Genomic DNA, 20,821 nt, shown 5'->3' with positions numbered 1-20,821 from the left:
CTTGTTAAGATTTCCCTCTCTCCCTCAATTGCTCTAATGTCTTCGTAAACCCTAAATATCCTTAAACTCGCAGATTGGAACTCATATTGTCTCCCTAATCATCTCCCTGATTACTAGCAATGGAAGCTGTTTTACTCGAATCTGCATTCTCGTGTGAGGCTCTACACACGTAGGTTATTGAAAACTCAGTGTCTGTACGTTTCTGACAACAGTTACTCATGCATAGCTGGCGCGGCAAGAAAATAGAAGCTTTCCGAGTATTCTGCAGCGAACATGCACCTCAGGGGAGGAAACAATGTGGAGACTGAAACTTTCTGCCAACTTGGAAGTGTCTCTTACGCTGAACTCGTACCTGGAAGCTTGTTTTTCTAGCTCAATGGTCTTATCGATCGACCCATCCAGGCACGATTCCTACTCGTCACAAAGCTCTAACAGAAAGTTTCAGAAAGGCGCATACTCCACTACAGAATGGAAGATATATTCCAAATGTGAAGATTCTATGGCAAAAGGCAGACGTATTGTAGGCCCTGTGCTAGCTACGCTGGTGCCATGAACTGAAGTGAGGAACGACAGGAAATCGTCATAATTCAATAACTATAACGAAAGCAGAGACAACTGCGTAGCCGATCAAACGAGGCCGAGTCTTCGGTGGAGAACAAAAGCTGAACGAAGTTAAAACAAGCGCACAACTATGCGACAAGCGTTCAATGAATTTGAAAGCAGGAATTCACCTCCTTAGTTGTTAAAAAAGCAGTAAAGTTTTGTTGCTGCGTAAAACTAGGCTGAAGGAACAAAGTCTTTTGCCGAAATGCTCATTGAGTTTTGGGTCATCGAATGGAGGCTGATAAAACAAAGGTCAAAAATGCTTCGCTGCATAAAATCTCAAGGCAGTACCCTCGCTCGATCGTCGCACGGATGTGGATCGTCAGATATAGAAATACTGAGCGCGGCATTGAAAAAAGAACTACAATAGCGGGTTAGAGACATGAGCACACAACGTCAATGTTTCGTCGTTAGGTTCTATCCTGAATATGCACAGGAAATAGTCTCCCTCCGTGCAACAGTTTAAAATGGTTCAAATGGCTCTGAGCACTATGGGACTTAAGATCTTAGGTGATCAGTCCCCTAGAACTTAGAACTACTTAAACCTAACTAACCTAAGGACATCTCACACATCCATGCCTGAGACAGTATTCGAACCTGCGACCGTAGAAGCAGCGCAGTTCCGGACTGAAGCGCCTTGAACCGCTCTGTCACAGCGGCCGGCATACAATTAGTGTGAGTTATTCTCATATTTTAGACGATAACACACGAGATTGTTAACCTTCGGGTCGGGTTCAGTCCTTATTAACTTCCCATGTACAGTTTTCGTATGGCTCCCTTGTTCGGTTTTGTGAGGTGCATTCAAGTTTTAAGGCTTCCGATTTTTTTTCCTAATTAACTACTCACCCGAAATCGATGAAACTGGCGTTACTTCTCGACGTAATCGCCCTGCAGACGTACACATTTTTCACAACGCTGACGCCATGATTCCATGGCAGCGGCGAAGGCTTCTTTAGGAGTCTGTTTTGACCACTGGAAAATCGCTGAGGCGATAGCAGCACGTCTGGCGAATGTGCGGCCACGGAGAGTGTCTTTCATTGTTGGAAAAAGCCAAAAGTCACTAGGAGCCAGGTCAGGCGAGTAGGGAGCACGAGGAATCACTTCAAAGTTGTTATCACGAAGAAACTGTTGCGTAACGTTAGCTCGATGTGCGGGTGCGTTGTCTTGGTGAAACAGCACACGCGCAGCCCTTTCCGGACGTTTTTGTTGCAGTGCAGGAAGGAATTTGTTCTTCAAAACATTTTCTTAGGATGCACCTGTTACCGTAGTGCCCTTTGGAACGCAATGGTTAAGGATTACGCCCTCGCTGTCCCAGAACATGGACACCATCATTTTTTCAGCACTGGCGGTTACCCGAATTTTTTTTTTTGGTGGCGGTGAATCTGTGTGCTTCCATTGAGCTGACTGGTGCTTTGTTTCTGGATTGAAAAATGGCATCCACGTCTCATCCATTGTCACAACCGACGAAAACAAAGTCCCATTCATGCTGTCGTTGCGCGTCAACATTGCTTGGCAACATGCCACACGGGCAGCCATGTGGTCGTCCGTCAGCACTCGTGGCACCCACCTGGATGACACTTTTCGCATTTTCAGGTCGTCATGCAGGATTGTGTGCACAGAACCCACAGAAATGCCAACTCTGGAGGCGATCTGTTCAACAGTCATTCGGCGATCTCCCAAAACAATTCTCTCCGCTTTCTGGATCATGTCGTCAGACCGGCTTGTGCGAGCCCGAGGTTGTTTCGGTTTGTTGTCACACAATGTTCTGCCTTCATTAAACTGTCGCACATACGAACCCACTTTCGACACATCCATAACTCCATCACCACATGTCTCCCTCATTTTAAAACAATGCGCATGTTTCTATCTCTTTCCAGTCCGGAGAAAAAAATCCGAGGCCTTAGAACTTGAATGCACCTCGCAAAAACTCGGAAACGGCACAACGTATCGAATTCATGTTTTCTAAAGAACTATTTCTCAGTAGAACCTACCCCGTAACACCCTTACAAGCTTTCCAGACTGTTTCTGATCACCCTGTATATTATACTCGCTTTTGATATCATTTCTGAAGATGAACATCTCCTATGTGCAACCCAAAATGGTTTCTGGAAGCACCGGTCATGTGACAGCCAGTTTCATTTGCTCAGTAATGAGTTGTATAAAGCAGCAGAGAGCTGACTTCCTACTGATGAGATGTAGTTCGACATGCAGACAGGCTTCTATACAGTTCCGTACAATCGACTAGTAAGCTAACTACAAGCGTACGGATTATCCGAATATATCTGCGATTGCCGGCCGAAGTGGCCGTGCGGTTCTAGGCGCTACAGTCTGGAACCGAGCGACCGCTACGGTCGCAGGTTCGAATCCTGCCTCGGCCATGGATGTTAGTGATGTCCTTAGGTTAGTTAGGTTTAATTAGTTCTAAGTTATAAGCGACTGATGACCTCAGAAGTTAAGTCGCATAGTGCTCAGAGCCATATCTGCGATTAATTTGATGATATCCTAGCAAACAGAACTCAGTTTGTCGTTATTAATGGGGAAGCATATTCAATAGCCAAGATAGCATTTGGAATACCTCTCGGTAGTGTTTTTGTATAATTCTCTTCAAGAGGCACGTTTTGCACAAATCACACGTCGACTGCCACCAGCTGATCTCTTCCAGATCAATTGCTTCAGATGAAAACTGCTTAGCTCGTCGTGACCTGAACCGTTAGTAATAAATACTGGTTTTGATCTAAATTAAGAGACACTTTCGGCCAATCCATACAACTTCTTCAAATTTCTTATCTATTCCTTTAGTTTTAGTATTTACTTCATTACCTTTCTTCGTGTGATTCTGGCTTCGTATTTGATCTCTCTGTTAGAAATTATACTCAGATTTTCTAACATATACAGTACGTCAGAACCACCTCTTATTTACAGTGATATAATACACTGAAGAGCCAAAGAAACTGGTGCACCTGCGTAATGTCGTGTAGGGCCCCAGCGAGCACGCAGAAGTGCCGCAACACGATGAGGCATGGACTTGACTAATGTCTGAAGTAGCGCTGGGGGGAATTGACAACATGAACCCGGCAGAGCTGTCCATATTCCGTAAGAGTACGAGGGGGTAGAGATCTCTTCTGAATAGCACGTTGCAAGGCATCCCTGATATGCTCAATAATGTTCATGTCTGGGGTGTTTGGTGGCCAGCGGAAGTGTGTAAACTCAGAAGTGTGTTCCTTCAGCCACTCCGTAGCATTTCTGGGCGTGTGGGTATTGCATTGTCCTGCTGGCATTGCCCAAGTCAGTCGTAAAGCACTAGCAGGTGATCAGACAGGATTCTTACGCACGTGTCACCTGTCAGAGTCGTATCTAGACGTATCAGGTGTCCCATATCGCACCAACTGCACGTGCCCCACACCATTACAGAGCCTCCACCAACATAAACAGTCCCCTGCTGTAAGCAGGGTCCATGGATTCATGAGACTGTCTCCATACCTTACACGTCCATCCACTCGATACAATTTGAAACACACGTTTCCAGTCATCAATAGTCCAACATCAGTGCTGAAGGGCCCAGGCGTGGCGTAAAGCTTCGTGTCGTGCGATGATCAAGGGCAGACGAGTGGGCCTTTGGCTCCGAAAGCCCATATCGATGATGTTTCGTTGAATGGTTGATGGCCCAGCATTGAAATCTGCAGAAGTTTGCCGAAGGGTTGCACTTCTGTCACGTTGAACGATTCTCTTCAGTCTTAGTTGGTCCTGTTCTTGCAGGATCTTTTTCCAGCAGCAGCGATGTCGGAGATTCAATGTTTTACGCGATTCCTGATTTTTACAGTACACTCGTGCAATAGTCGTACGGGAAAACCCCCACTTCATCACTACCTCGGAGATCCTGTAGCCCATCGCTTGTGGGTGGACTATAACACCACGTTCAAACTCACTTAAATATTGATAACTTGTGATTTCAGCAGCAGTAACCGATCTAATAACTGCGCCAGACACTTATTGTCTTATATAGGCCTTGCTGACGGCAGCGCCGTATTCTGCCTGTTTCAGAAAACATCGTTCTTGTGCAACGCAGCTAGCTCTTTATTCGCACGAAGTAATGGCCGCTATCGACAGGGGATCTCAAGTTGATTCCGTATTTCTAAATTTCCGGAAAGCTTTTGACACCGTTCCTCACAAGCGACTTCTAATCAAGCTGCGGGCCTATGGGGTATCGTCTCAGTTGTGCGACTGGATTCGTGATTTCCTGTCAGGAAGGTCGCAGTTCGTAGTAATAGACGGCAAATCTTCGAGTAAAACTGAAGTGATATCAGGTGTTCCCCAGGGAAGCGTTCTGGGACCTCTGCTGTTCCTGATCTATATAAATGACCTGGGTGACAATCTGAGCAGTTCTCTTAGGTTGTTCGCAGATGATGCTGTAATTTACCGTCTAGTAAGGTCATTCGAAGACCAGTATCAGTTGAAAAGCGATTTAGAAAAGATTGCTGTATGGTGTGCCAGGTGGCAGTTGGCGCTAAATAACGAAAAGTGTGAGGTGGTCCACATGAGTTCCAAAAGAAATCCGTTGGAATTGGATTACTCGATAAATAGTACAATTCTCAAGGCTGTCAATTCAACTAAGTACCTGGGTGTTAAAATTAAGAACAACTTCAGTTGGAAAGACCACATAGATAATATTGTGGGGAAGGCGAGCCAAAGGTTGCATTTTATTGGCAGGACACTTAGGAGATGCAACAGGTCCACTAAAGAGACAGCTTACACTACACTCTTTCGTCCTCTGTTAGAATATTGCTGCGCGGTGTGGGATCCTTACCAGGTGGGATTGACGGAGGACATCGAAAGGGTGCAAAAAAGGGCAGTTCGTTTTGTATTATCACGTAGTAGGGGAGAGAGTGTGGCAGATATGATACGCGAATTGGGATGGAAGTCATTACAGCAAAGACGTTTTTCGTCGCGGCGAGATCTATTTACGAAATTTCAGTCACCAACTTTCTCTTCCGAATGCGAAAATATTTTGTTGAGCCCAACCAACATAGGTAGGAATGATCATCAAAATAAAATAAGAGAAATCAGAGCTCGAACAGAAAGGTTTAGGTGTTCGTTTTTCCCGCGCGCTGTTCGGGAGTGGAATGGTAGAGAGATAGTATGATTGTGGTTCGACGAACCCTCTGCCAAGCACTTAAATGTGAATTGCAGAGTAGTCATGTAGATGTAGATGTAGATGTAGATGTATCTGAATAAGCATGTCTATGCCAATTTCTTTGGTGCTACAGTGAGGGTTTCGCGTGCGATGTGCTCCAGCAACTAATCCTAAGAACACTGCGCATCTTAATTCTGACAATTTCTGATAAAAGGTTTTAAAGCGGTTAATCTACTTTAATGGTTTTAACATGCTATGTAGACCTGGTGCGGAAATCTCAGCATGTTTGTCCTAGGTGCAACGTAGAGAATTGCTAGGATCTTATTCTGTGTATTTCAGAATCTGAATATGGGTCATGATTACAAATATGAGTCATGATTACACTTTGTGATGTGGATGTTATGTTTTAATTTGTTATATCTAGGGAATGCTCCTTTCATCTTGTGGTTTTTGAAGATATCTGCAGTTTTTGTAATGTGTTGCTAATGTATGTTAAGCTAGATATACCCTGTACATTTGTTTTTATATTTATCTAATGTGGAGTGGTTGGGTTTCGATCTTTCTTTACATCATCTCGTATTGAGGCAACCATGTCTGCAGTGTTATCAATGGCAATCTGTTTCACTATGTCTATGTCCTGTTACATGTTTTCTTGACTCAAAGGTATTTTATTTGTTTTTTGCAGCATTGACCTACTGTATATACCGCTTCATACTCCGTGGACGATATAGGGCGTCATCTTTGTTGACTATTCGAAGAAAAAACTTTGTAACTGTTTTGTTTTGTTTTTGTTCGTCTACCGATTTAATTGTGCACTGTGCGCAGAAAATTGTGTGTGATGTTTAATGTCTGCGAGTTTCTACACACATGGACTACAAGTAAACCGTAAACAGAAGCTTTTCGAAAATTCGACACTTACTGAATATAAAAATAGACCCTTAATTAAAGTTATGAGTCTTTTAGTATATTATAGTAAAGACAGCAGAATAAAGCAGCAGTATACACAAAGAAATCACGAGGAAATGTCGTAACACACGAAAAACGCACTTGAAAATGGGTGTCATTTCCCGAAGCGTCTCGTGCAAAATATAAATAAACATAAAATCCTAACTATTAGCAGAGAAAGTTTTTTGTAGACATGCCCAGTGTTTTTACGTTCATAGGAATTTGCCAATCATTTCTAATGGAAAAAAATTAAATAATTACGTCATTGCAGAACGCGTAAGTACACTTGAGATTCTCGGTTTTCGTCTTACACTTGTAGGAGAAATGGATGTGTATTACTTCCAAGTTAATCAAACAGCAATAGATATTCTGTATCTGAGATAATTAGTCACGTGATGTACCACAGGGTTTATATTTATACTATAAAGCAATACTCTTTCCTTCCAGTGTCACAGAATGCAAATATTGCCCTCTCGCAAATGGCGCAACAACAAAATACTGTCACTGGAAGATCAGCTAAAACAAAGTTTGAACGTATAAACAAATAGTTAAAGGCAAGCGCAATGTCATCAATATTTGACGAGACCTGGAGGTCAGTACCTCTTACAGAATGCTGTAACACATTTAGTCCCACAGTGAAATGCGAGAATTAGATAGTGTTCAGTTTTTGAAACATCACAATCAGTACAAGAAAACTAACAGTCTTGCCTGAATAAATATTCTGACTTGTATTACAATTTTTCAAAACTTTAAGTAATTCTATTGTCTTAATTTCGATAAAATACGTATTTCATTTTTGCTCTCATAATCTATTACTTATGGCGTGTAACATATCTTGCATGTGATTTCTATCCTTCTTCACACAGCGCAAAGTAAGTCGCGGAATACAAACGTAGATAAACACTGAGGCGCAGGTATGAGTAATACATCTACTGGTACAAACGCGGGAGAAAGACGGACGAGGAATAAAGAAGAAATCAGATAATACTAAGGCACGGTCATAAAAATAGATTAGAGTGATACCAGGGGAACGGCTAGAAGAGATAAGATATGAAAAGTGTTAGCCAACGGTAGAGTGAAAACATGCGTGACATTAAGAGCAAAGGAATGAGCAGAACGTGCTGCAGATTATTTTGGAAACATGACACCTTAACCACCATACATAAATCTTCCGCTCTGTCATGGGACGATAGCAGTTACTGTATCTTCATATAGAACGGATGACATCTTCAGCTCTATTTACAGGTCTTATTTTACTTTGAATTGATTTTGTTGTTACATTACACGATTTTCAGGCCCCGCTATGTTACAAGATGATCACGTGGATGGCGGGTAATCATCTTTATATATTTTTTGTGTCCGCCATGAAATGTACAAAGGTGATTACCCGGCATGATCAACCCGTATCGTAGAGGAGCCTGATGTTGGTATAAAGAAACACAGCAGCAGTTGATTGCAAATAAAACTAGACCTGTAAAGGCAGCTGAAGGTGTCACACCTTCTACATAAAGTCGGCACCAGAACTGTGTGGAAGACAGAGGCAAGGTGTACAGGGCTGAACACAGATGTGATACAATGTAATGCACAACAGGAGAATGGCGTGGAAACCTGGGTGTACTAGGCTTAGCAGCTCTGTCAGTGCCGGAATGCGTGTTACCAGACTACGTGGCGAGAGGTGCCACGTGGCTCTAAACTAGACCAGATGTGGTCGAGACTCACGAGTCCGCAAGCGGCTGTGAGGAGCAGGCTCCTGTCCTTGATCTTCATGGCGCCAGTTTCGTCGGCGTGCACCTCCGGTGAAGACCACAACCCGACTGACGCAGCTGATACCGGCTCCAGCACATCGCCGCAGATAACCGCAGCTGTGGCGAGCTTTATCTCCGTCTGGAGGGCGCTGACAATACAATCAATCGCAAAGTGACAGTATCTGACGAGGACCGTTTTCTGGCATCTGTTAAACAATGACGTGTATCCAAGGTCAGCACTGATAGAACGTATGGAGTGAAATAAGAGCCGGGTTGAAAATTCGTTCGAGTCCTTAACCGACAAATATATTGCTGGCTGTTAAAAGTGGAACGCTAGGAAGGGTAGCAAATAACGAAATTTTACTTATTGCGCTTGTACAGTATAGCAGGGAGATTAAATTTGATGGTGGTTTGGGAATACAGAGGATGCCAAATTTAGTACCTGTAGCTGCCACCATTTATAGCCTCAGCAGCTGTAACACAGATTGGTATCGACTTGAACTGAGCTTGGATGTCAGGTACGTGTAAACCATTCCATGCTGCATCGGCGCTGCGCCAGTTGGTTGTAGTGGCTAGCGATTGGTGGTGTGCCACACCCTCGCCAAACTATTATTGTATTTTGTCAAGGGATGAGAGATCTGGAGAAGGTACTGGCAGGGTAGAAGTCGAGCACTTTCTGTATTCGAGGCAGGACAGGGCAGCACGGGCAACAAGAGATCTTTGTTATCTTGTTGAAACATAGTGTCACAGAGATCTCAAAGACAGGAAAAGGACATTCGCATTAACATGAGAATATGTAATGTCTGATGTCTAAATTACTACAAACCAGAGGGGTCGTATTGTGTATTCTACATCTACATCTATACCCCGCGAGCCACCTTACGGTGTGTGGCGGAGGGTACTTATTGTACCACTATCTGATCCCCCCTTCCCTGTTCCATTCACGAATTGTGCGTGGGAAGAACGACTGCTTGTAAGTCTCCGTATTTGCTCTAATTTCTCGGATCTTTTCGTTGTGATCATTACGCGAGATATATGTGGGCGGTAGTAATATGTTGCCCATCTCTTCCCGGAATGTGCTCTCTCGTAATTTCGATAATAAACCTCTCCGTATTGCGTAACGCCTTTCTTGAAGTGTCCGCCACTGGAGCTTGTTCAGCATCTCCGTAACGCTCTCGCGCTGACTAAATGTCCCCATGACGAATCGCGCTGCTTTTCGCTGGATCATGTCTATCTCTTCTATTAATCCAACCTGGTAAGGGTCCCATACTGATGAGCAATACTCAAGAATCGGACGAACAAGCGTTTTGTAAGCTACTTCTTTCGTCGATGAGTCACATTTTCTTAGAATTCTTCCTATGAATCTCAACCTGGCGCCTGCTTTTCCCACTATTTGTTTTATGTGATCATTCCACTTCAGATCGCTCCGGATAGTAACTCCTAAGTATTTTACGGTCGTTACCGCTTCCAATGATTTACCACCTATGGCATAATCGTACTGGAATGGATTTCTGCCCCTATGTATGCGCATTATATTACATTTATCTACGTTTAGGGAAAGCTGCCAGCTGTCGCACCATGCATTAATCCTCTGCAGGTCCTCCTGGAGTACGTACGAGTCTTCTGATGTTGCTACTTTCTTGTAGACAACCGTGTCATCTGCAAATAGCCTCACGGAGCTACCGATGTTGTCAACTAAGTCATTTATGTATATTGTAAACAATAAAGGTCCTATCACGCTTCCCTGCGGTACTCCCGAAATTACCTCTACATCTGCAGATTTTGAACCGTTAAGAATGACATGTTGTGTTCTTTCTTCTAGGAAATCCTGAATCCAATCACAAACCTGGTCCGATATTCCATAAGCTCGTATTTTTTTCACTAAACGTAAGTGCGGAACCGTATCAAATGCCTTCCTGAAGTCCAGGAATACGGCATCAATCTGCTCGCCAGTGTCTACGGCACTGTGAATTTCTTGGGCAAATAGGGCGAGCTGAGTTTCACATGATCTCTGTTTGCGGAATCCATGTTGATTATGATGAAGGAGATTTGTATTATCTAAGAACGTCATAATACGAGAACACAAAACATGTTCCATTATTCTACAACAGATTGACGTAAGCGAAATAGGCCTATAATTATTCGCATCTGATTTATGACCCTTCTTGAAAATGGGAACGACCTGCGCTTTCTTCCAGTCGCTAGGTACTTTACGTTCTTCCAGCGATCTACGATAAATTGCTGATAGAAAGGGGGCAAGCTCTTTAGCATAATCACTGTAGAATCTTAAGGGCATCTCGTCTGGTCCGGATGCTTTTCCGCTACTAAGTGATAGCAGTTGTTTTTCAATTCCGATAACGTTTATTTCAATATTTTCCATTTTGGTGTCCGTGCGACGGCTGAAGTCAGGGACCGTGTTACGATTTCCCGCAGTGAAACAGTTTCGGAACACTGAATTTAGTATTTCTGCCTTTCTTCGGTCGTCCTCTGTTTCGGTGCCATCGTGGTCAACGAGTGACTGAATAGGGGATTTAGATCCGCTTACCGATTTTACATATGACCAAAACTTTTTAGGGTTCTTGTTTAGATTGTTTGCCAATGTTTTATGTTCGAATTCGTTGAATGCTTCTCTCATTGCTCTCTTTACGCTCTTTTTCGCTTCGTTCAGCTTTTCCTTATCAGCTATGATTCGACTACTCTTAAACCTATGGTACCACGCCAGATGGCGTGCCTGTGTGATGATAACAATTCGGTACATACTATAAAATTAAATGTGGTTTTACATATGTATTAAGTACGTACGTGTGTACATTCTACATCTCCTCCTAAACCAGTGGAACAGTTTGAACCGAACTTGTTACGCATATCACTTGCTGTCTGGAAATCATCGCTGTAGGCGTAAGAACCACCTACCTATCAAATGGATGGGCGTGAAACAGCAGTGCAGCCTGCGAACACGAATACCCATATTCTGTTCATCCAGTATTTAAGAATGAGAGCACTTAATGCCATGCAACAAACTTTACTCGTAATTTCAAATCTTTCCGAAAGTTGTTCTTGCTGACAACTCCCACAAAATTGTGAAAGGAAAGAAGTTGTCGCTTACTACATTTTCGTTGTACTTGCAGTAAAACTGCCGTATGAAGCATGACGTTTTAATTTATTACTTCTTTGCTGCCAAATCTATTTACAACAGCCGGCCGAAGTGGCCGTGCGGTTAAAGGCGCTACAGTCTGGAACCGCAAGACCGCTACGGTCGCAGGTTCGAATCCTGCCTCGGGCATGGATGTTTGTGATGTCCTTAGGTTAGTTAGGTTTAACTAGTTCTAAGTTCTAGGGGACTAATGACCTCAGCAGTTGAGTCCCATAGTGCTCAGAGCCATTTGAACCATATTTACAACAAATGCCGCTGACAGTGTCTACATATACCACTGAATGCACCAGCAAAATTATATCACTGTACGACACATAGTTCAGGGTATATACCGTCAAAAACACTGAGATACGTGAAAAACCACCGCATCTTGCATGACGTTTCAATTTAGTACTCCTTTACTACTAACTTTACTCACAACACATTTCACCGACAGCAGCCACATATACCACTGGACGTACTGGGAAAATTGTATCATTGTACGCCATATAGTTTAGGGCATACAATGTTGTAAACATTAAGCTGTGTGAAAATGAAACTGCATGGTGAAATTCACTAGAGAGATGGTGAAATATGTGTACAAATACCTTTCGAATATATGTGAAATACATCTGACCCTTGCATACGTGTGAAAAGTTACGAGTGAAAAGTTGTTGTTGTTGTGGTCTTCAGATCAGAGACTGGTTTGATGCAGCTCTACATGCTGCTCTATCCTGTGCTAGCTTCTTCATCTCCCAATACCTACTGCAACCTACATCCTTCTGAATATGTTTAGTGTATTCATCTCTTGGTATCCCTCTACGATTTTTACCCTCCATGCTGCCCTCCAATACTAAATTTGTGATCCCTTGATGCCTCAGAATATGTCCTACCAAGCGATCCTTTCTTCTAGTCAAGTTGTGCCAGAAATTTCTCTTCTGCCGAATTCTATTCAATACCTCCACATTAGTTATGTGATCTACCAATCTAATCTTCAGCATTCTCCTGTAGCACCAAATTTCGAAAGCTTCTATTCTCTTCTTGTCCAAACTATTTATCGTCCATGTTTCACTTCCATACATGGCTACAATCCATACAGATGTTTTCAGAAAGGAATCCTGACACTTAAATCTATACTCGATGTTAACAAATTTCTCTTCTTCAGAAACGCTTTTCTTGCCACTGCCGGTCCACACTTTTTATTCTTCCTACTTCGACCATCATCAGTTATTTTGCTCCCCAAATAGCAAAACTCCTTTACTACTTTAAGTGTCTCATTTCCTAATCTAATTCCTTCAGCATCATCCGACTTAATTCGACTACGTTCCTTTACCCTCGTTTTGCTTTTGTTAATGTTCATCTTATACCCTCCTTTCAAGACACTGTCCATTCCGTTCAACTGCTCTTCCAAGTCCTTTGCTGTCTCTGACAGAATTACAATGTCATCGGCGAACCTCAAAGTTTTTATTTCTTCTCCATGGATTTTAATACCTACTCCGAACTTTTCTTTTGTTTCCTTTACTGCTTGCTCAATATACAGATAGGATAGCATCGGGGATAGGCTACAACCCTGTCTCACTCCCTTCCAAACCACTGCTTCCCTTTCATGCCCCACGAGTCTTATAACTGCCATCTGGTTTCTGTACAAATTGTAAATAGCCTTTCGCTCCCTGTATTTGACCCCTGCCACCTTCAGATTTTTAAAGAGGGTATTCTATTCTACATTGTCAAAAGCCTTCTCTAAGTCTACAAATGCTAGAAACGTTGGTTTGTCTTTCCTTAACCTTATAAGGTAAGTCGTAGGGTCAGTATTGCCTCACGTGTTCCAACATTTCTACGGAATCCAAACTGATCTTCCCCGAGGTCGGCTTCTACCAGATTTTCCATTCGTCTGCAAAGAATTCGTGTTAATATTTTGCAGCTGTGGCTTATTATACTGATAGTTCGGTAATTTTCACATCTGTCAACACGAGCTTTCTTTCGGATTGGAATTATTATATTCTTCTTGAAGTCTGAGGGTATTTCGCCTGTCTCATACATCTGGCTCACCAGATGGTAGAGTTTTGTTAGGCCTGGCCCTCCCAAGGCTATCAGTAGTTCTAATGGAATGTTGTCTACTCCTGCGGCCTTGTTTCGACTTAGGTCTTTCAGTGCTCTGTCAAACTCTTCACGCAGTATCATATCTCCCATTTCATGTTCATCTATATCCTCTTCCCTTTCCATAATATTGTCCTCAACGATATATACTCCTCTATATACTCCTTCCACCTTTCTGCTTTCCCTTCTTTGTTTAATGAAATGGTCATCCTAATCCCTGGAATGATTTCAACCGAATTTGGTACACATATTATTTACGAGCTAGAAAGAAATACTGTGGGGTAAGAAACACCAGCCTTTTACTGAGGTAGGGGTCATGACGTGGAGAGAAAAGGGCGGAGAAAATGGGCAGACAGACGGTAAAGGAGGTGATTGACATAGGTAGAGGGACGGGGGGATGGATAAAGAGAGGGGGGAGGGGAATGGACAGGGAGACACGAGAGGAGGAGATGAACAGAGAAAGGAAAGAGGAGAGGATGGACAGAGAGGGGGGAGAGGAAATGATGGCTAGAGAGAAGGTGAGGAAGAGCTGGATAGAGAGAGTAGGTGGGAGAGATTTACAGTGGGAGGGGGAGGAGGAAATGGACAGAGAATGGGAAGAGAAGGAGGCAGACAGAGAAAGGAAAGAGTAGAAAATGGACCGTGAGAAGAACGGGGGATGGAGATGAACAGTGAGAGGAGGAAGTGGAGATGAAGATGGAGATGGAGATGGGTAGGAGGAGGAGGAGAGGGACAGAGAGAGAGGGAGGCTGCAATGGCTTTGGTATAGTTACTCCGTCCCCCTGGCCACCAGAATGTTAAGTTTGCAGTCTTCTTAATTAGACCCAGTGCTGCTTCTCAAGCCTTGCTTAGATTATAGCCGCAGATCGGTTGATGAGATTGCCCATCGCCCGATTTTCAATGGCCTCTCTAAAGACGCTGCCCCTGTATTCCGAAGTCTGTGCTAAAGTCCTGGTACGTTCGTTTCCATTGCATGAGCCTCGGACAACCAGCACTCTGCGATCACCAACTTGTTTGAATACATTAACCGAGTGTTCCAACAGTTTTCTCGGCATCGATATTGGATGGTGAACACTGCTTGTCCAACACACACTGAGGTGACAAAGTCTTGGAATAGCTATTTGGTCATATACAGATAGCGGTAGTAGCGCTTACACAATGTATAAAATGGCAGTACATTGCCACACCTGTCGTCTGTATTCACGTGATTCACGTGAAAAGGTTTCCGACGTGATTGTGGCAGCACGATGTGAATGACTTTGAACGCGGGATGGCAGTTGGAGATAGACGCATCTGACACATTTCGGAAATCGTTAGGCAATTCAATATTCCGAGATCTACTGTGTCAAGCTTGTGCCGAGAATACCACATTTCAGGCATTACCTATCACCACGTAGAACGCAGTGGCCGACAACCTTCACTTAATAACAGAGAGCAGCGGCGTTTGCGTAGAGATGTCAGTGCTAACAGACAAACAAAACTGCGTGAAATAGTCGCAGAACCCAATGTGGGACGTACAACGAACTTATCCGTTAAGACAGTGCGGCGAAATCCGGCGCTAACGGTCTATGACAGCAGACGACCGACACACGTGACTTGCTAACAGCACGACGTCCCCTGCAGCGCCTCCCCAGGGCTCTTGACCATATCGCTTGCACCCTAGGTGACTGAAAAACCGTGGCCTGGTCAGATGAGCCCCGAGTTCAGTTGGTAAGAGCTGATGTTAGGATTCGAGTGTGGCGCAGAGCCCATGAAGTCATGGACCCAAGTTGTCAACAAGGCACTGGTAGTCGCTCCATAAAGGAATTGTAAGTAGGCTGTTTAGGTTTTTTTATTGGTAACACCACGTAGCACTCTGTATGAAAATCACTGGCTGCGCTGTGTGCAGTCTGTGGCTAGTTTGCATTGTTGTCTGCCATTGTAGTGTTGGGCAGCTGGATGTTAACAGCGCGTAGCGTTGCGCAGTTGGAGGTGAGCCGCCAGCAGTGGTGGATGTGTGGAGAGAAATGGCGGAGTTTTGAAATTTGTAAGACTGGATGTCATGAACTGCTATGTATATTATGAGTTTTCAACACTATTCTGGTAAATACATTGTTTGTTCTCTATTAAAATCTTTCATTTGCTAACTATGCCTATCAGTAGTTAGTGCCTTCCGTAATTTGAATCTTTTATTTAGCTGACAGTAGTGGCGCTCGCTGTATTGCAGTAGTTCGAGTAACGAAGATTTTTGGTGAGGTAAGAGATTTGTGAAAGGTATAGGTTAATGTTAGTCAAGGCCATTCTTTTGTAGGGATTTTTGAAAGTCAGATTACGTTGCGCTAAAAGTACTGTGTGTCAATTTAAGCACAGTCCTGTATAATTTTTCAAAGGGGACGTTTCAGAATGGGTTGTGTCTACATGGAATGAATGGGTCCTCTGGTTATATTCGCCTACTTGCAGCCCATCATGGACTTCATGTTGCCAAACGACGATGGAATGAATAGGTCCTCTGGTTATATTCGCCTACTTGCAGCCCTCCATGGGCTTCATGTTCCCAAACGACGATGGAATTTTTATGGATGACAATGAGCCATGTCGCGATTGGTTTGGAGAACATTCTGGACAGATCGAGTGGATGATTTGACATTTATGTACAAAAACCTGATCGTGAACACTTTCGCAATTATGGCTGGCTATAGAGCCAGCATAGCTCAACACTTACTTCCAACGACTTGTTGAGTTCATGCCACGTTGATCTACTGCACTACACCAGGCAAAAGGAGGTCCGACATGACGTTAGGACGTATTTGACTTTTGTTACCTCAGCATACCTCTTGCACATTGCCACGCAATCTAATACATCCAAGCCTTTTTTTATGTTCCCTATTCCCGTGTTTCGTGGGGTAGGCAGAAAACAGTACTTACTTGGTGTTTTTTTCAGTGTGTGACCGATTTTCGACATCGAAACGTTGAGAGAGCGTCGTTTGGGATGCAATCGAAAACGCACCAGGGACAATCTCATCAACTAGGACTGTCGGTATAATCTCAGCAAGGCTTGGGAAACCGCACTGGGTCGACACTACTGACCATTAGAATTGCTACATAAGAAGAAATGCAGGTGATAAATGGGTATTCATTGGACAAAGATATTATACTAGAACTGACATGAGATTACATTTTCACGCAATTTGGGTGCATAGATCCTGAGAAATCAGTACCCGGAACAACCACCTCCGGCCTTAATAACGACCTTGATACGCCTGGGCATTGAGTTAAACAGAGCTTGGATGGCGTGTAAAGGTACAGCTGCCCTTCAACACGATACCACAGTTCATCAAGAGTAGTGACTGGCGTATTGTGACGAGCCAGTTGCTCGGCCACCACTAACCACACGTTTTCAGAATGTGCTGGCCAGGGAAGCAGTCGAACATTTTCTGTATCCAGAAAGGCCCGTACAGGACCTGCAACGTGCGGTCGTGCATTAGCCTGCTGAAATGTAGGGTTTCGCAGGGATCGAATGAAGGGTAGAGCAACGGGTCGTAACACATCTGAAATGCAACATCAACTGTTCTTCTTCCGAAGAAGAGGTGACCGAGACGTGTAACCAATGGAACCCCATACCATAACGCCGGGTGATACGCCAATATGGCAATGACGAATAAACGCTTCCAATGTGCGTTCACCGCGATGTCGCCAAACACGGATGCGACCACCATGATGCTGTAAACAGAACCTGGATTCATCGGAAAAAATGACGTTTTGCCATTCGTGCACCCAGGTCCGTCGTTGAGTACACCATCGCAGGCGCTCCTGTCTGTGATGCAGCGTCAAGGGTAACCGCAGCCATGGTCTCCGAGCTGATAGTCCATGCTACTGCAAACGTCGTCGAACTGTTCGTGCAGATGGTTGTTGTCTTGCAAACGTCCAATCTGTTGACTCTGAGATCGAGACGTGGTTGCACGATGCGTTACAGCCATGCGGATAAGATGCCTGTCATCTCGACTGCTAGTGATACGAGGCCGTTGGAATCCAGCACGGTGTTCCGTGTTACCCTCTTGAACCCACCGACTCCATATTCTGCTAACAGTCATTGGATCTTCACCAACGCGAGCAGCAATGTCGCGATACGATAAACCGCAATCGCGATAGGCTACAATCCGACCTTTATCAAAGTCGGAAACGTGATGGTACGCATTTCTCCTCCTTACACGAGGCATCTCAACAACGTTTCACCAGGCAACGCCGGACGGCTGCCGTTTTTGTATGAGAAAACGGTTGGAAACTTTCCTCATGTCAGCACGTTGTAGGTGTCGCCACCGGCGCCAACCTTGTGTGAATCCTCTGAAAAGCTAATCATTTACATATCACAGCATCTTCTTCCTGTCGGCTAAATTTCGCGTCTGTAGCACGTCATCTTCGTGGTGTAGCAATTTTAATGGCCAGTAGTGTAATTAAGAAGACACTCAGCAAACCCTACGTTCTGGCGGTCAGCGCGATAGAACTAACTGCACCGTCACTACCGCAACCGGGGCACCAAATCGGGCGTCGCCGACTACGGAAGCTGACTTGCTCGCCACCTCGGTCGCCGGCAGGCGCCCTTAGTTACAGATCACAGACCACGTACAGAGCAGCTTGCTGGGGGTTCGAATGTAGGTCGACCGCGCATTCCCAGGAGGTCAGTTGGTCAGCGCACCTGACGACGGCGACACGTCTGATCTCTGCAATATTGTGCCCATTGGACACTATAAGCGGTAATATACAAGTGGAATCCTCTATCAACAAATGTGCAACGAGAAACTGAGGAGACACGTTACATAACTTTGAAATCTTGCCGACAATTTTTAATACACATCTTGGTAGGAAAATTTGACTGAAGGCGTGTGTGTCACTTATCTAATTTTTTTCGAATAGGTTCCAGCGGTGTAAGTTAAGTGAAAACGCTACTGCTTGGTCAAATGGACATTAAAATTAATGTGAGAATTAGTTTGTTGCCTTCGAATTCCCTCACCACGTCAACTTTAGCATGAGCGATCAAATCACGGCCCACATATTAACAATCTAATGTCGCGAAACGGAAATGGCTTCTCGCGAGCAGGTGCCAAACAGTGACCTGGAAAGAAAGTGATGGTTTGCTTTTGCATCAGAGATGGGAGATTTGTATGAATTTCAAACGATCTTTATCGCTTAAGACACAGTTTAGTAGTTGAACGTGCATCTGGTGTATGCTGATAAAATAGCTCCATATTTAGCAATTATATACAACCACTCGCTCACAGAAAGATCCGTGCCTAAAGACTGGAAAATTGCTCAAGTCACACCAATACCCAAAAAGGAAAGTAGGAGTAATCCGCTAAATTACAGGCCCATATCACTAACGTAGATTTGAAGTAGAGTTTTGGAATATATACTGATTCGAACATTATGAAGTACCTCGAAGAAAACGATTTATTGACACATAGTCAGCACGGTTTCAGAAAATATCGTTCTTGTGAAACACAACTAGCTCTTTATACTCATGAAGTAATAAGTGCTATCGACAGGGGATGTCAAATTGATTCCATATTTTTAGATTTCCAGAAGGGTTTCGATACCGTTCCTCGCAAGCGTCTTCTAACAAACTGCGTGCCTACGGAATATCGCCTGAGTTGTGCGACTGGATTCGTGATTTACTGTCATAAAGAGTCACAGTTCCCAGTAATAGACGGAAAGTCATCGAGTAAAACAGAAGTAATATCCGGCGTTCACCAAGGAAGTGTTATAGGCCCTCTATTGTTCATGATCTATATTGAAGACATAGGAGACAATCTGAGTAGCAGTCTTAGATTGTTTGCAGATGATGCTGTCATTTACCATCTTGTAAAGTCATCAGATGATCAAAATGACTTGAAAAATGATTTAGATAAGATATTTGTACGGTGCGAAAAGTGGCAATTGACCCTGAATACGGAAAAGTGTGAAGTTATTCACATGAGCACTAAAAGAAATCAGCTAAATTTCGATTACGCGATAAGTCACACAAATCTGAAGCCTGTAAATTCAACTAAATACTTAGGATTACAATTACAAATTACCTAAACTGGAACGATCACATAGATAATATTGTGGGCAGATCAAACCAAAGACTGCGATTCATTGGCAGAACACTTAGAAGGTGCAAAAGGTCTACTAAAGAGACTGCTTACACCGCGCTCGTCCGCCCTATTCTGGAGTATTGCTGTGCGGTGTGGGATCCGCTTCAGCTGGGACTGACGGATGACATCGAAAAAGTACAAAGAAGGGCAGCTCGTTTTGTACTATCGCGAAATAGGGTTCATAGTGTCACAGACATGATACGTGAATTGGAGGGGCAATCATTAAAAGAAAGGCGTTTTTCGTTGCGACAGGATCTTCTCATGAAATTACAATCACCAGTTTTCTCCTCCGATTGCGAAAACATCCTGTTGGCTCCCACCTACATAGGGAGAAATGATCAACACGATAAAATAAGAGAAATCAGGGCTCGCACAGAAAAATTTAAGTGCTCGTTTTTCCCGCGTGCCGTTCGAGAGTGGAATGGTAGAGAGACATCTTGAAGGTGGTTCATTGAACCCTCTGCCAGGCACTTTATTGTGAATAGCAGAGTAATGTCGTACATGTATATGTAGGTGTCTGAAGACAAGTTTACAAACAATGAATCTCAACCAAAACGGTACATGGCATGGAATGATCCCTCTAACACAACAAGTCTGTAAAGACATTAAAAATGCACTCAGGTGGAGAGGAAAAATAAGGGAATCGTTACTTGTAAGAGGAGAAACACATTATTCTCCCGCCTAGCGAAGAACGGAAAACTGGTGATACCTTTCTTAGTTGAAAGTCGTTATGAGACCTCAGAAGACCCCAGATGTCTTCCTGACTTACCTGAATGAAGCAAGCAGAAACGAAAGCGACAGGAACACGAGCGGGGCCTAAATTCCGTTCTCCCAAGAGTAGTAGACCTCACGCATAGCGTTCGTCGCACTTACCGCAGTCGCTAGATGTAGGACTGAGGGAAATCAAAATGCACCAAACATGAAAGTGACCAATCACCATCTCTCCGTCCCATCGTAGTTTTTTTCTCCCTCGTTTGAAACTATGCCTTACGCTGCCGCCTGCGTCACCACTTCCTCGCAAGTGGTCGAAGAAGGCGTTCAGATGTGACTGATGAAC

General features: G+C 43.8%; 1 protein-coding gene across 2 annotated transcripts in view; it reads right to left on the bottom strand.

Annotated features, from left to right (window-relative positions):
• LOC124796361 overlaps positions 1–20,821 on the bottom strand; it is a 211,235-nt gene that overhangs the window by 171,218 nt on the left and 19,196 nt on the right. Inside the window, exon 1 of one of the 2 annotated variants that reach the window (XM_047260517.1) lies at positions 8,399–8,522. The exons of the other annotated variant lie outside the window; for it this stretch is intronic. Within the exon in view, the coding sequence (XP_047116473.1) occupies positions 8,399–8,446 (48 nt within the window). The 5' untranslated portion in view covers positions 8,447–8,522. Of the gene's footprint in view, positions 1–8,398; positions 8,523–20,821 lie in introns of those variants that run through there. 2 annotated transcript variants of the gene reach the window in all.

This window comes from Schistocerca piceifrons, chromosome 4, assembly GCF_021461385.2.
Source record: "Schistocerca piceifrons isolate TAMUIC-IGC-003096 chromosome 4, iqSchPice1.1, whole genome shotgun sequence".
NCBI classification, from domain to species: domain Eukaryota; kingdom Metazoa; phylum Arthropoda; class Insecta; order Orthoptera; family Acrididae; genus Schistocerca; species Schistocerca piceifrons.
This window is presented reverse-complemented; position numbering and strand designations above follow the sequence as displayed.